At 40.1% G+C, this 15,116-nt stretch overlaps 1 protein-coding gene across 1 annotated transcript; it reads left to right on the forward strand.

Moving 5' to 3' along the window:
• The first annotated feature begins 577 nt into the window (after nt 1–577).
• Nucleotides 578–2,299, forward strand: LOC129248897 (neural-cadherin-like). Its single transcript, XM_054888508.1, has one exon. The coding sequence runs from the start codon at nt 578–580 to the stop codon at nt 2,297–2,299; it is 1,722 nt and encodes a 573-aa protein (XP_054744483.1).
• The last annotated feature ends 12,817 nt before the right edge of the window (nt 2,300–15,116 follow it).

Here is a 15,116-nt window from a genome sequence, read left to right on the forward strand (position 1 = left end):
AAAAAGAAGAATATTGGTTTCGGGAAGTTATAGCGCCATCAATGTTCTCAACTACCGTACGTATCCTGTATACAATTGAACTGCTTATGTGTGTGTGTAAAATATATTGCTTCGGTTGGGCTGTAGATATTCGTGAAACCATTCAAAATTTATTCGCGCAGGTTTACTTTTCCATAAATAAAACAAATTCACCTTTGCGCCCTTACTTTCGGCGTGCAGAGAAAAACACAGATTGTTTAATTTTTGATTTTTCAAAAGTAATCTCGAATTCGAGCAAACTTTAATTAAACTTTTATTGCGTACATACTTACTTTCCAGGATCATAGTATACATAGCACCTTGTAAAAGATAAAAACTGGAAATATTATTATTCACATCTAACCTATCCCTCTTTTTCGCTCTTTCTCTTTTCAGTTGTGACAAAAATGTGTTGATGCAAAACAAATAAATTAAGAAAGTGCTTTGTCTACGCGAAATTTAAGCCTGCAAAGAGTGCAGTCAACAGTGCAAAATTTCGTGCAGAAAACTTCGACGAAAACTTCGAAGCAGTGCAAAAAAGTTGCGTACGCGTGCCAAAATGGCGGCGCGTTGCTTACCCGTGCCACAGCGGGGGCATCCGCTTTACTGCAGTGAAACGCGCAATTCCGTTACGGTTTCTCGAATAAACACGCGTCTTTCGTCCATTCGTTCGTATAATATCGCGTCGCATTTCTTCCCTACGTCGCGTTCGTTATCACGCGATTATGTACTTGCCATCGCCATCTGCATGTTGCTCACGTATATCCGCGTTACGCAAGCGCATATGGCCACCCCAACTGTGTCCAACGACGACGGTCGTATGCCTGCAACGGTTGGCATTTCGGCGGCTAATGCTGCGCGTATGTTGGCTGGTAGTGGTGGCTCGGCCAGCAGTGAATACTCGCTTGTGTTGCCACATGATACTTATCCGGGTTTTAGCATTAAGAAATTCAAAACAGTGCCCCTGAACAAATCGACCTCGTCGTTGAAGGCAACAACTTCTTCCTCAGCATCAGCGCCTGTGGGTGCATATCATATGCTCGCCGGTGATTACTCGAAATATTTTACAGTGCTCGACGATGGCGTCGTTATGACCACTTCCGACATCTCACCACTAGTCAATCGTCCGGTGAATCTGGTTGTGGTCGAGGAGACGCCCAACGCCACCAACACGCACAATTTGCAGCTTTTTGTGATGCATCGCAGCGATATGCTGCGCTTCCCGGGCACTATGCTGGATGCAAGCGGTGAGGTGCGTGAGAATCGGCCCGCAGGCACACGTGTACGCGGTATACCACTGATGCAAGCCTTGAGCGGCGCTGTGGCGCCAGACGCTAGTGCTGGTGCATCGAAAAAGGTGCGTTACACTATCATCGATGGTAATGACGATCAGGCGTTTGCCTTGCAGATACGTAAATCGGATAAAGGTAGTGAAATAAGCGTGGACACGATTTTGGTAGATAATGATGGCGAGACTGGTGTGTGGTTGGTCACCAATCGGCCACTGGATCGTGAAACAAAGGCGCACTATGATCTCTCTATACAAGCCGCAGACATTGATGGGCTCGATAAGACCGTCTCGAAGATACAAGTAACTGTGCTGGATGAAAATGATAATCGCCCTATATTCAAGTCGAATGATTACAAATTCGCTATTGCCGGCCAGAAGTCCACTGGCTTGGAAGGTAACTCGTCCACGACCTGGAAACGCTTCAGCATTTTGGGTAAAGTTGAAGCCACCGATGCTGATGGCGACAAGATTGCCTATCGTCTAAATGCGCCAAGCAACATTGTCATCATTGTGCCACAAACTGGTGAAATTATGTTAGCTGACCAACCACAAACTTCCGAATTGCTGATCGAAGTGGAAGCGCACGATTTACGCTATCCCAGTTTGATAAGCAAACAACCGGCCAAAGTGTTGCTTGAGTTTTTATCACCCGAACCGGTCTCTTTTATTATGCAACACTTGGAGCACGATGCGGTCAATGAGCATTCGCATCATCGCGAGAAGCGTCGGGTAACGCGCGCGGTACGCCCGACCAAACGTATCGAGTTCACTGAAGCAGATGGCGATACCGAAGGTAAATCCGTCTTCCAGCTGGAGAAGGAGACCGATAAGGAAACCTTTAAAATACGTGACGACAATCCATGGGTAACGGTCGAAACGAATGGCGCAGTGCGTGTGAAAAAGAAGTGGGACTATGAAGAATTGGGACCGGAGAAAACAATCGATTTTTGGGTGATCATCACAAATATCGGACAACACGGTGAGTGCTAGAGAGCTGGAGTCAGCGTTTAATATGTGTATTTTTATTTGTTGTAATAAAAGATTATACTCGTAAAAACAATCATGAAAAGCGTCATGAAGAGCGCCATTAAAATCATCATTAAAGGCATCATAGAGCAATATTGGCAACAAGTGGGCTGTTGCGTTAAAAAAATTCAGTTCAACAGTCAAGTGCCACATATTTTTGAAGCACCGTTGTTTTGTTAATTTTAGTATATAAGTATCTATATGTATATGTGTATATAAATGAACATTGGGGTGGACACATTTCTTTTCTTTTTTTTTATGTTGTTCCTAGCAGACTCGAATTCTACATCAAATTATCAGAAAAAAGTTGAAGTCTCGAAAGCTCTAAAGCATATTTTGACCTCTCTACATAGGAACTATTTTTTGTTAATATGAAGTTAATGGCAAGATTAAACTCAACTAAGTATTATGAATGGTTTTGTTTTAAATCCAAGCTTGTGCTGGGGAATTTTAGAGTCGCAGAATTTATTTTTAATACATTTTCTAGAGAACCCCATTTTTAAAAGTACCACAAAATGGAGCTACAAAGTAAATTATTAATCGCTTACAAGGTCCTGTCTAGCGTCCTATGTGGAAGACTTAAGCCGTTTGCCAACACACTGATCGGGCCTTATCAGTGCGGCTTCAGAAGTGGTAAGTCCACCATCGACCAGATTTTCACATTACGCCAAATCCTGGAAAAGACCCATGAAAAGCAAATCGACACCCATCATCTCTTTGCCGACTATAAAGCTGCGTTCGATAGCCCGATAAGGGATTGCCTGTGCGCCACGATGTCTGAGTTCGGTATACCAGCGAAGCTCATACGGCTTTGCAGAATAACGTTGAACAACACAACCAGTTATGGTAACGGGTTGTTATGGCCACCTAAGTAAGTAAGTTTAGTATTGTAGTAAGACCGCAGGTGTTTTATAGGTGAATCAAGCTAAAGCGTGCAAAACAAAAAATAATAATAATTAAATTTTAATATATAGGGTTTTTTAATAAGAGGTGTTATTTTGATATTCGAAGAAAAATGCTATTTTTTAATATAAAGGATCGGATGTTTATTTCATTACAAAGATGAAGGTATGCCGTTAATAGTGGAAAGTAACATCAGGCAAATGACCACCACGACCGCGCTTACAGGACAATATACTTTTCATGAAATTTTCCATAACTAAATTGCAAAGTGGCTGCCCTATGTCCTCGATAGCCTCACGAATTCCATCCTTGAGGTCTTGAAGCGACCTTGGACTGTTGGCGTAGACCTTCTCTTTCACGTGACCCCAAAGAAAAAAGTCACAAGGTGGTAAATCACAAGATCTCGGTGGCCAATTGTGATCACCTCTTCGAGAGATAACACGGTCCGGAAACTCTCCCGTAAAAGATCAATGGATTCGTTGCTTGTGTGGCACGTAGCGCCGTCGTGTTGAAAATAAACGTTGTCCAGATCAATACCATCCAATTCCGGCCTTAAAAAATCGTTAATCAGCTATTAGAAAACTCTTTATTTAAAAAAATTACTTAGAAAATTGTTTTCATTAATTTTTTCTTTACATTTATCAACGCATTTAAAATTATTTTGTTTTTGAATTCTTTTTACTTTCAACAAGAGGCGTATTTGTACTACTTTCTATCTTCAAAACCACAACTGTCTCTCTATTTTCTTATTAACTAAAAATAGCTTCTTTCGAAATTTGGGAGGCTCAAAATTACCTTTAGAGCTATGCTATGCACTTTTTTCTCAGAATTCTATGTTGAATCTGAATCTGCTCGGAACGGCGTCGGAAAAATTCGTTCCACACAAAGTGACCCACCCTGATATATATGTGTTTATGTGTCAGCCCATATGTAGATACATACATACATACATACATACATAAGTACTATGTTTGGTATGCTCGCTTACTTCCTCAAAATTACCCAAACTCCGCCCAAGTTGTTTTCAAGGAAAACTTTTCTTTTTAATTGCTTTTAAGCGCTGCAACATGTGTGGCAATGCTCTTCCGTACTTAATTTGTTTTTGTTTTTTGTGTTTTTTCTTTGGCATTGCCTTTTTGGTCTGAAAATATTTTTGCCCAGCCCGTTGCTGATATTGATAAACGCACATGTTTGCGCTGCCATAAATATTTAAAATTAAGTGCGACCAAATGACTCATAAAAAATGAAGAGGGTGCGAAAATGCAAATAATTCATGGCTGCATATTCGACCAAAAGCATTGGTACATGCAGATGGGTAATGTGCTCATTTCTCGTATCGTGTACATACGTACATATGTACATATGTATCTACTCATACACATACATATATACATATGAAAAAGGCATTATTAAAGGGAATGCTGTTTCCTTTGAGCGAAGAAAGATTATTAATATTTTTATGTTTAGTTCTTTCGAATACAGTTTTTAATTAAAAATTTGCTTAAAATAGCACTGGGCTTATCACAGTTAATTACTTCGGGGGATAATCGTTATGAAACCTTTTAATTGATGGAACTTTAATTGGTTTTATTTCGAAAAAATTATAGATGGCTCACAGATTACTTCGATATTTTACACTTAAAGACAACACATTTCATATATTGTATAATATATTGGGTCGAGGAAAAAGAAATGTCGTATTTGTGATCGAAATTTGACGCTTTATTTGACGTACTTGAAATTATACGATTCAAGTCAAATATGTCCCGTTTTGTTCGCAATCTTGTTGGCATTTAGAAGGCAACTTCATTATCCCCCCTTTATACAACGCCCCTCCGTATTTGCAAAAAACTCAGAAAGCCTCTTTTGAGGCCAACTTGGTATCACCAAGGGCGTTTTGCATGGACCGGAAGAGATGATAGTGATTTGGTGCCAGGTCCGGACTATATGGTGGGTGCGATACGACATCCCATCCGAGCTCCCGTAGCTTCTGGCGGGTCATCAAAGATGTGTGAGGACGAGCGTTTTCCTGGTGGAACACAACACCATTCCTATTGACCAATTCTGGCCGCTTCTGGTCAATCGCCTGCTTCAAACGGTCAAGTTGCTACAGTAGAGGACCGAATTAAGGGTCTGGCCATAGTTGAGCAGCTCATAGTGGAAAATTCCCTTCCAATCCCACCAAACACACAGCAAAACCTTCCTGGCGGTCAATCCGGGCTGGGCGATGGTTTGGGCCGGCTCCCCGCTTCTCGACCACGATCTTTTTCGCTTGGCGTTGTCGTACGTGATCCACTTTTCATCGCCAGCCACCATCCGCTTCAAAAATGGGTGAAGTTCGTTACGTTTTAGCAGAGAATCGCAAGCGTTGATTCGGTCCAAGAGATTTTTTTGCGTCAACACGTGTGGCACCCAAACATCCAGCTTTTTTTGGAATCCAATCTTCTGCAAATGGTTCCAAACAGTTTTGTGGTCTACACCAAGTTCCTGACTAATCTAGCGAATTATCACATGCCGGTCTCTTTGGATAATTTCAACGATTTTATCAGTCTCTACGACGATTGGCCTACGAGTAGGGGGTGCATCTTCGACATCTACTACACCAGAACGAAATCGATCGAACCAACGCTGTGCTGTGCGAATCGTTACAGTATCAGGCCCACAAACTTCAAAAATCATTGCCGCCGCCTTCGTTGCATTTTTACCTCTAAGGTAGTAAAAACGTAAAATATGACGAATTTCTTGCTTGGTGGACTCCATCTTTGACGCGCTATAACTTAAGACTGAAACGTACGATCAGAACACTGTCAAAGAGACACTTATAGTATAGATGGTCATCTTCAAATCGCCGTTTAGTGTGACCCGATGCAATAAGTACAACGCAAGATATGTTTAAATGTCGCGCTCAATTGATACATATAGATAACTACATATTTATGCTATAAGAAAATTGTAGAACAATCATGTCTACTAAATTAAAAGTATTAAATAAAAATGAATGTGTTTGCTGTAGAAAAAAAAAATGGTTTCGAATCACGTTCTGTATCCACTTGAATGCATCCAGAGAGCCAAAAAAACGACACTATCCTATCTCAGTGATGTTATATCTCTAACTTTTTGTTAAGCTGTTCATGGTTTTTTGTACTTAAACAGTTTTAGATATCGATGCTCAATAAACTACTGCCTTTCTTGACTCGGCACCAAAGCACCAGATTATTCGTACACCGCGCGAGCTGACCTACTCTTCTCGGCTAGAGCGAACGCTGGAAACCTTATTTTTATTAAACGAATACACCAAGTTTTGGCAGAGTCAATCAAATGCTTAACACTCTCATCTTTCCTTACACTGGCCGAAAAATCATAATAACAATGTAAGCTTTACATAAAATGAATGTAACGCAAAACACCGCTATAAGTTCTCAGGCACGAGTGCGTTAGCATAATCGAAAAAGAGCTGGAAACAAGAGAGTACACTCTTGGTGTGTTTGTGGACATTGAGGGAGCCTTCGACAATGCTACCTTTGACTCTATGTGCTCTTCTACCAGAAGTCATGGAGTGGAAGAAATCATTGTCAGATGGATCCACTCTATGCTATCCAAAAGACTGCTTACCATGGATAGACAAAGCGGTGAAGGAGTCAGAGGTTAAGAAGGGTTCCCCACAAGGCGGTGTACTCTTTATTCTGGTGCTTCGTGGTGGACTCTCTTCTTTATGATCTGCAGGAAATTGGACACATCCAAGCCTACGCAGACGATGTGTGCGTATTAATCTCAGGACGATCACTTGAAGTTATATGCAATAAAATGCAGGTAGCTCTAAATAAGATTGAGTATTGGTGCGAATTGCATGGTCTTTCGGTGAATCCTACAAAAAGGACCTTAGTGCTGCTCACTAGGAAACGCAATATGGAAGGCCTGTTACTACCTACATTGAAAGGGATAACACTGCAACTGTCTTCTGAGGTTAATTATTTAGGAATACTCCTAGATAGTAAGCTTACCCGGAAGAAGCACGTCGAGCAGAAGGTATCTCGAACACTAAAAGTATTCTGGCTGTACAACACCCTGATTAGACCCATTATTACATACGCTTCTGTAGTATGGTGGAAAGCCACAATGGTTAATTCCAGAGTAAAACCCCTAAACAAGCTAAAGAGAAGTGTGTGCTTGGGTATCGCAGGTGCCAGGAGTACGACATCTGGTGATGCCCTTAATACCATTCTGAACTTGCAACCTCAAGATCTTCAAATTCGAAAGGAAGCAATGAAGGTGGCGTACAGGCTGAAGTTAAACGGATTCTGGGGAAATGAAGTAAGCACTGGCCACTGTCAGATATATGTAGCACCAGTTGTCGGATGCTGGTGGACAATCGGGTGTCTGTCGTTAGCTTCGGTAGGAAGTATGATGTTTGGATCCCAGATAGAGATCAATGGTTGAGTCCAGAGAACCTATTAATGGGATATCAGCACCCTTTCTACACCGACGGATCCAAAACCAGTGATGGAAGCGGTTCTGGATGGTGCTTAGACGAAGACACTAAGTTCTCCTATGCCACAGGACAGATGGCCTTGGTATTCTATGCCATCTTGAATGTGGCATACTGGCTAATTGAGAAAAAGTGGCGGAGCAACAGTATTAGCATTTGTAGTGACAGTCAAGCTGCACTGAAAGTCCTTGCTAACCCACGCTGCTCTTCGAAGTTAGTCGATGAATGTAAGACAAAACTGAACAGTGTTGCAAAACACAACAACAAAGCTAGTCTTATTTGGGTGCCTGGCGCCTGGGTGCCATTGTGGTATTGCAGGGAACGAGTTAGCTGATAAATTGTCAAATGAAAGCTCTGCAAGTATGCCATTAGGCCCTGAACCCTTTCTAAGTGTCAATTCCGCATCGATTCAACTATGAATTGAGGACTTCATGAGGTCTACCCACAGAGGTCGGTGGTCTGAGTTGAACTTGTGCATAGTAGCCAATTGCTTTGTGAAAGAACCAAACAGGAAAACAGCGACCATTCTCCTAAAACGCAGCAGGTAGGACCTGAAAGTACTGGTGGGTGTAATCACAGGGCACAACGTCTGTGGTCAACATATGGCTACCATGGGGGTCGTAGACAGCCCGATATGCCTGTACTGCCATGAGAATGACGACGCTGCAGAGCATTTTCTCTGTAGCTGACCTGCATTTTCCAGAATAAAACTTAGGATATTGGGTTGCGATACACTGAGTATGGACAAAGTTCAACTCTTCCTCTTCCGGATCTCTTAAAATTCATCAATGAATCCGAGAGATTTGTGGAAGAGTGACCTCAAACTAATTTATCCGTTCTTACCATCCACCTTTTATCTTTCCTATCTCTATTCTTTCTACTGATATCTATCCGGTTGTAGTACAATGGTCTACTCACTGAGTGCTTGTACTTGTCCAACCTCCCACAAATCTAATCTAATCTAATCTGATCTAATGAGTCCTCAGGGCTCACACTTGCCAAAATCAATGCTTGGAATAGTTCTTCGCTGATCGACTACTCATTTTTTTTCATTAAACGAAGGTACTTGAACGTGCAATAACGAATGAGGAAATTCGTGTCTGCTGTAAGACGTTAAAGTTTATACTGAATCCCAGAGATTTGGGGTGTGAGATTCAGGGCTAATAGGTTGAATAAGTAATTTGAATTACAACACACAGACGTGAGCTGTGACTTAATAATTCATTAGGATTTTATATATTATTTCCGCATTACATAAACAAGAATATGCTCGCCTCAGTAATGAATTGTATAAGTAAAGTTTTAACTACACCAACTGAAGCATAAAACCATAAACCACAGTACTCAGGGAATTGAAGTATAAAATTCTCCACCAAATGGGACAATGAAGAAGAAAAATGTACAAAAGCTAAAACAAGAGTAACGAGTAACTGAAATGTATTGTTATAAAAGTTATAGCATTCGCAGTGCTTATAAAATATTATTATACTGCATGCACACATACATACATACACACATACATGTGCACTCTTACCTCTACATATTTGTTATTACAAATCCATTTTGTAATGTCATAAACTCCATAAACTATGAAACTCATCAATCTAGTTAGGCAAACTGTCGAGAAATATTAAGGACGCTTTACGTGAACGCCTTAACTATGTATTTAACGAAGTCTCAGGGAACTTCATAAGCCGTAAACGCTGAGATGTTACAGTGATTTAACCCAGTTTCGCCTTTGAACTTATGTGATACATCCATCAACTTGTATGTTGAGTATCACAAAATCGCACCAATGCAAAAGCAGCTGCAGTGAAGCGCACATTTCAAGTTGTCAAGAAAGACATTACCGTTAATAATGTAATAAACTATGAAAATATTTTCTCTTTACAGTGCTTGCTATTAGATTGTGATAAGCATTCTCAGTTATGTGTATATGAATACGAATTGTATGTACATATGTATGCTGATATGAGTAGGTACACACGTATTCTCTTTATGTCATTCACATATGGCACATATCTGCAGATACACGCGGATGCCATTTAAATTCATTCATTTAAAATTCTATGTTTTGGAGTGAGACAACAACTTAAGCTTCCTCTCACATTGAGATGTATGAACACACGCGTAAATTTCTCCATATGCCTTCATAAAAATGCACACAGCCACTGCACATACACCAAGCTAACTTTTCACAGGCACGAACAGGAGAGTAGAGTAGAAGAAGAGCGCAAAAAGGAAACATTACCGTGCTGTAATTTTTTTTGGTTTATTGATGTCTAAATGTTTGTACAGGGCGGAATTTGGAAGACTTGGTGGCAGAAGTTAATTTAATTAAGCGATGCTTCCTTAGGAAACATTTTTATGTATTTATTTTAGTACTGCTTTATGCCAAAGTTGTGTTACAAGATTTTCAAAGCAGTAGGATTCTAAATTTTAAACTGAATGTTGATATTATAAATTTTTTTTCCGAAAATATTTCATTCAAAAATAAATTCAAAAGTGCGTAAATAGAGGAAGTAAGGTATTCACGTTGATAAAAACACATTCGATAAAAAGTGTCTTCAAAAAGTAACGCCTAGATGTCAGTAGTGAATAATTTTTAGACGGTACGTTTTTATGTCCTCTTGAGTTTTGTGAAATAAACAGATATACAATATTAAAAGATAGAACGCTTTAAAATTATTGAAAATTATTGATCTTAAGCGAAGCTCATGACTTGTATGGTGAAAATAATCGTCCGAATGAGTCGACAATTCAAGGTTTGTGAAATAACTCAAGAAACTGGTCCTGTCCTGGATATTTTCGAAAAGTAAAATCTGCATGAATATGCTAGCAGCGATTCTAGAGCTGAAACACAACATTCGGATCGAGATTAATGAACTCAATGCGATAATGCGTTAGCGACTCCTTGAAAATTTGAATTCTCGTATGGCAGCCAGTAGATGTGCTCATGGTGAGCCTTTAAATTATGCCATTTTTTCATATAGGATTGTTAAGAGCGGTATTTTGAACAAAAATAGTGAAACATGAAATAATTTAAATGTTTACATATTTTATTTTAAAGCAACATCTAAGCGCGTCTTTTGAAATACCTTTTATATACAGAATATTTGCTTATGTTACAATTAAGTTCTTAAGGCCGAGTAGCAAACCTGCTTTCCATTCAGTCTTCGGACCACCTACCTATTCGTAGAACCATGTGACGTGGATAGTGGACTCAGAAACGGGCGTTCATGTGTTTTTTTTTTTTGTTTTTTGTCGGGACAACTAGCAAGTACAGCACCCAGACATTAATTAAGTCCATTGTACTTCACTTGGATTCTCTTTTAGTTTTCTTTAATTCCTACCCGATCTTCGAAGAAATCTGAGTAGATCTTGTGGTGTCAAGGAGCCAAGATGTTCGCTTCTTAGCACACAGTGCCAAAGACCTCAAACCTGATTCAAGTGAAGGCGCGGCAGACGCACAGGAAGTGGTCCGCCGTCTCATCCTCCTCTTCACAAGATGGACAGAGTACACTGTCTGAGATGCCCAACCTTTCCATGTGCTTCGCCCACAGAAAGTGGCCCGTCATTAGTCCAACCAGCCGTCTGCACTCCCCTCTGCTTAATGACAGAAGAGTTTGCGACAGTCGATCGGACATGACAGGTAGCATCAGTTTAGTCCATCCGCAGCCTCTCTCAGCCTGCCAAGCTCGCTTGCTAACCGTGGCTTTGATGGCCGCAGAAGGGAGTGGCAAAGCGGGCCCTGGGCTTCGTGTTGATCGTACGAGTGGAGACATAAGAGCTGTGCAGTGAATTCAATGCAATACCTTGAGGAAGCAGAAAATTATAGCAAGAGACGTGGTTATGTATTCCAGATTCAAGTGACGATTAATGCAAAATTACCTTGACATGAAAGTTTTTCGTAGATGCGCTGCCAATGTTTTAACTAAACGTTTAAAACAAATAAGCTTTCAAAGATGCACGAAGCTTTTTACAGTGGCAATTAAGCGACTGCCATGGCGACGCACGACAGTCAGTTCTACGTTACCGAAACTACCAGGAATTAAATCCGGCCAAGTACTGGTCAGTCTAGCGGCATTCGCCGTAATTGTATGGGGAATGTTAAGGCTGCTACAACAGCAACAACAACGATTTGTTTATGGGTGATTTATTTTTCAATGCCGAAGAAGTTTTTAATAAACAAAATGTGATGGTACTCATAAAAAACGAAAATTATTGTAAAAGGGTTCAGAGAGATCGTCATCCAGTATACCTCATGATTTGGTGAGGGGTATTCCATAGAGACGTCACTTCTTTACATTTTTGCGGTAGGATTTTAAAAACTGAAGCAATGAAGGATGTTTTCAAAGGTGTGGTGAATAATTTAATAGGAATTTTTTTAAAGGAGAAAACTGGATCTTTATACAATACTTCATAATGACTTATAATGCTAAAACAATTCATGAATAGTTACTGAAGAATATTTCAGCTTATATTTCTGCTGAATAGTGGCTCTCGATCAGCTCACATTTAAATTCTCTTGATCGGCAAAGTTCGCCACGACAATTTGAAGAACCTCAAACATGCTTTTAATCCAGAAGCATCAGCCGCATCTGCGGCCGCCGTAGCCGAATGGGTTGGTGCGTGATCACCATTCGGAATTCACTGAGAGGTCGTTGGTTCGAATCTCGGTGAAAGCAAAATTAATAAAAACATTTTTCTAATAGCGGTCGCCCCTCGGCAGGCAATGGCAAACCTCCGAGTGTATTTCTGCCATGAAAAAGCTCTTCATAAAAATATCTGCCGTTCGGAGTCGGCTTGAAACTGTAGGTCCCTTCATTTGTGGAACAACATCAAGACGCACACCACAAATAGGAGGAGGAGCTCGGCCAAACACCTAACAGAAGTATACGCGCCAATTATTTATTTATTTTTTTTATCAGCCACATCTATGGAGATCTTAGCTGTTGCTAGAGCACATTGACTGGTTCATTTAAGAACTGTTTTTGTTTTCTGTCCCTAATGATGCCCGTGAAGAGGAAACAATTGCTACACCGACATCGCAATATGCACGACTTGTAGCTTCACAGCTACACCTACGTACTAAACACCTCTCTACATTCTACCACTGTCCCTGAGAAACTGGCGAAAGGTAATACCTCACGAGGCTGGTTAAATATTTTGCCTCACAATTTTGCAACATACAGAATTTTTTCCGATTAATATGTTACAGGTTTCGGATGCATAGCGTGGGCATTGGAACAAGACATGATCAACGTTTTTGGGCAGTTTAAGGAACTATTATGGCCAAATCTATGGAGGTATTTTCGAAATACCCCATGCACTGAAAGGGGTTGGGTTAGTTGGAGATTTGTTTCCCGATGGTTCCTTTCTAACGACGTCAGAAGAATGGGTATTAGCCATGCGTCCTTTTAGTGATCTTTTCCACCGGTCTTGCCAGTGGGCAATTCATTTAAGAACTTTGAATAGTAAAAAGTAAAAGGCGAGCTTTTTGAACCACTTTTTGGTTTTTTTGAAACACTATTAATTAATATACTAAAAAATCTAAATAACAACAAAATCAAAAAACTAATTAAGGAATATGTATTTTTAAATGAAACAATTTTTTTATTCACTATAATTTCCGCCAATTTCAAAATACTTATTCCAATTATTCTCCAATAATAACATCGCGTTACACACATTCTGTCCTATGAACCAAATATGCTTTTTCGGAAAGGGGATAAAAAATAAAAATACACGTGCATCGGCGATTTTCATGTACACGTCAAAATTTTCGAAAAAGTATATTTGGTTCATAGGACAGAAAAAAAGTTCGTTTTTGTAACGCAGTGTAATACAATGCTACTGACAGAATGAAGTCGAAATTCCTAGAAAGTGATTCTGTTTTTCTTTTGTAGGTCTTGTCACCTAAAGCAAGAATCGAAATATGAAATATGAACTTTGCTAAAGACCTCCAAAATCTAGACTTACTCTTAGCCAACCATAAAAGTTATATGCTTATAACTTAGCTAGTTAGGTAGAATTGGCAGTCGGTCTGTAAACCAACTTACTTAGACCTTTGCCGGCCGATTGTGCTAACATAGTGTCAGTTTACTTGCTACTCCTCATTAAACCATTTTATTTTAAGTGCAAACCGATTGATCTGACTGAAACTCATATCCCTAAGGTCATCAGTATTATTCAAGAGCGATGAGCCAAAGTATCTAAACCTAGTGGCATTCCATGCAGGGCAGTGACAAAGAAAATGCCTGACAGACTCTTCCCCTCCTCATTCTTGCAGCTTTTGCAATAGTCGTAATGAGGAGGTGCATTCAATCCTAGCCTAGAACACAGTGGCCTGTGAACAAACCAACCAGCTTAGATATATTTTTCTTTGACCGATTCAGTCGCGTCTTTAAGCGCCTGAGGTCCCATTTTGGTCAAATTCGTTTTGTAGCGTTACATGTCAGGCTATCACCCCATCTCGTGTTGGCTGAAGCGACAATCCAAGTTGTACCCCGCAGTTTGTATGTTGAGACAGGTATATCTAAAATCTCCATACTTGGAGGGGCGAGTGGTGGCCGCTGATACATATAAGCGCCATACGTTCAACCTTCTGAAGCCTCTTTCTAATCGTAGTCTTGTCGAGAGCAGTACACTAAATTATAATCACTTTAAGGAGGATGGGCGTGATAACGCTCCTATATAGCCAGTGAGTGTTCTTCATGGAAGGTTCCCACCTATGGCCAGTAGATTAATTCCTATGACCAGTAAAGTAATTGAAAAAAAAACATTGAATAAATTGCTGGCCTCCAAATCGAATAACTCTTCTTCTTGAACTATCAATCGATTGCTAAGTATTGGCTATCTCATTTCTCAAATTCAAATGCATGCACTCGTTTTACATTTAAATGAAACACTTTACTAGGGCAAGTTTGCAAAATATCTAATTTGAAAACTCTTCTCTATTTTGGGCAATGTGAATGAATCCTCCAATCGTCCTCAATCAGGTTCATTCGCAAATATTTGAATTTAAATCACCACCACAGCATTAAAACAGACTCAGCCTCATTTGAACTTTTTCTGATTTAATGTATTTTCTATTTTGCCATCTTTATCACCTTCTCTTTTATCTTTTCCAAATTTGCTCTATTCTCATCGCATTCTTCATTAGAACTAGACGCATTTCTTGGAGGTAAACAAAAATCGTAATTTGGTAATAGGAATGCAATGGCAATGAAAACAAATGTCAGAAAGAAACACATGTTTCACAACTTTGACAGTAGCCATGACACACAACCGATTAAAGCTACAGTGAAATGAGAGCCGAGATATAAAGGACAATGAGCTGTTGTGCTGATGCATGCGCACGCGCTAAAATTCTGCGGCGAAAAATGCCGC

The sequence above is a fragment of the Anastrepha obliqua genome, chromosome 5 (assembly GCF_027943255.1).
Source record: "Anastrepha obliqua isolate idAnaObli1 chromosome 5, idAnaObli1_1.0, whole genome shotgun sequence".
NCBI lineage: Eukaryota > Metazoa > Arthropoda > Insecta > Diptera > Tephritidae > Anastrepha > Anastrepha obliqua.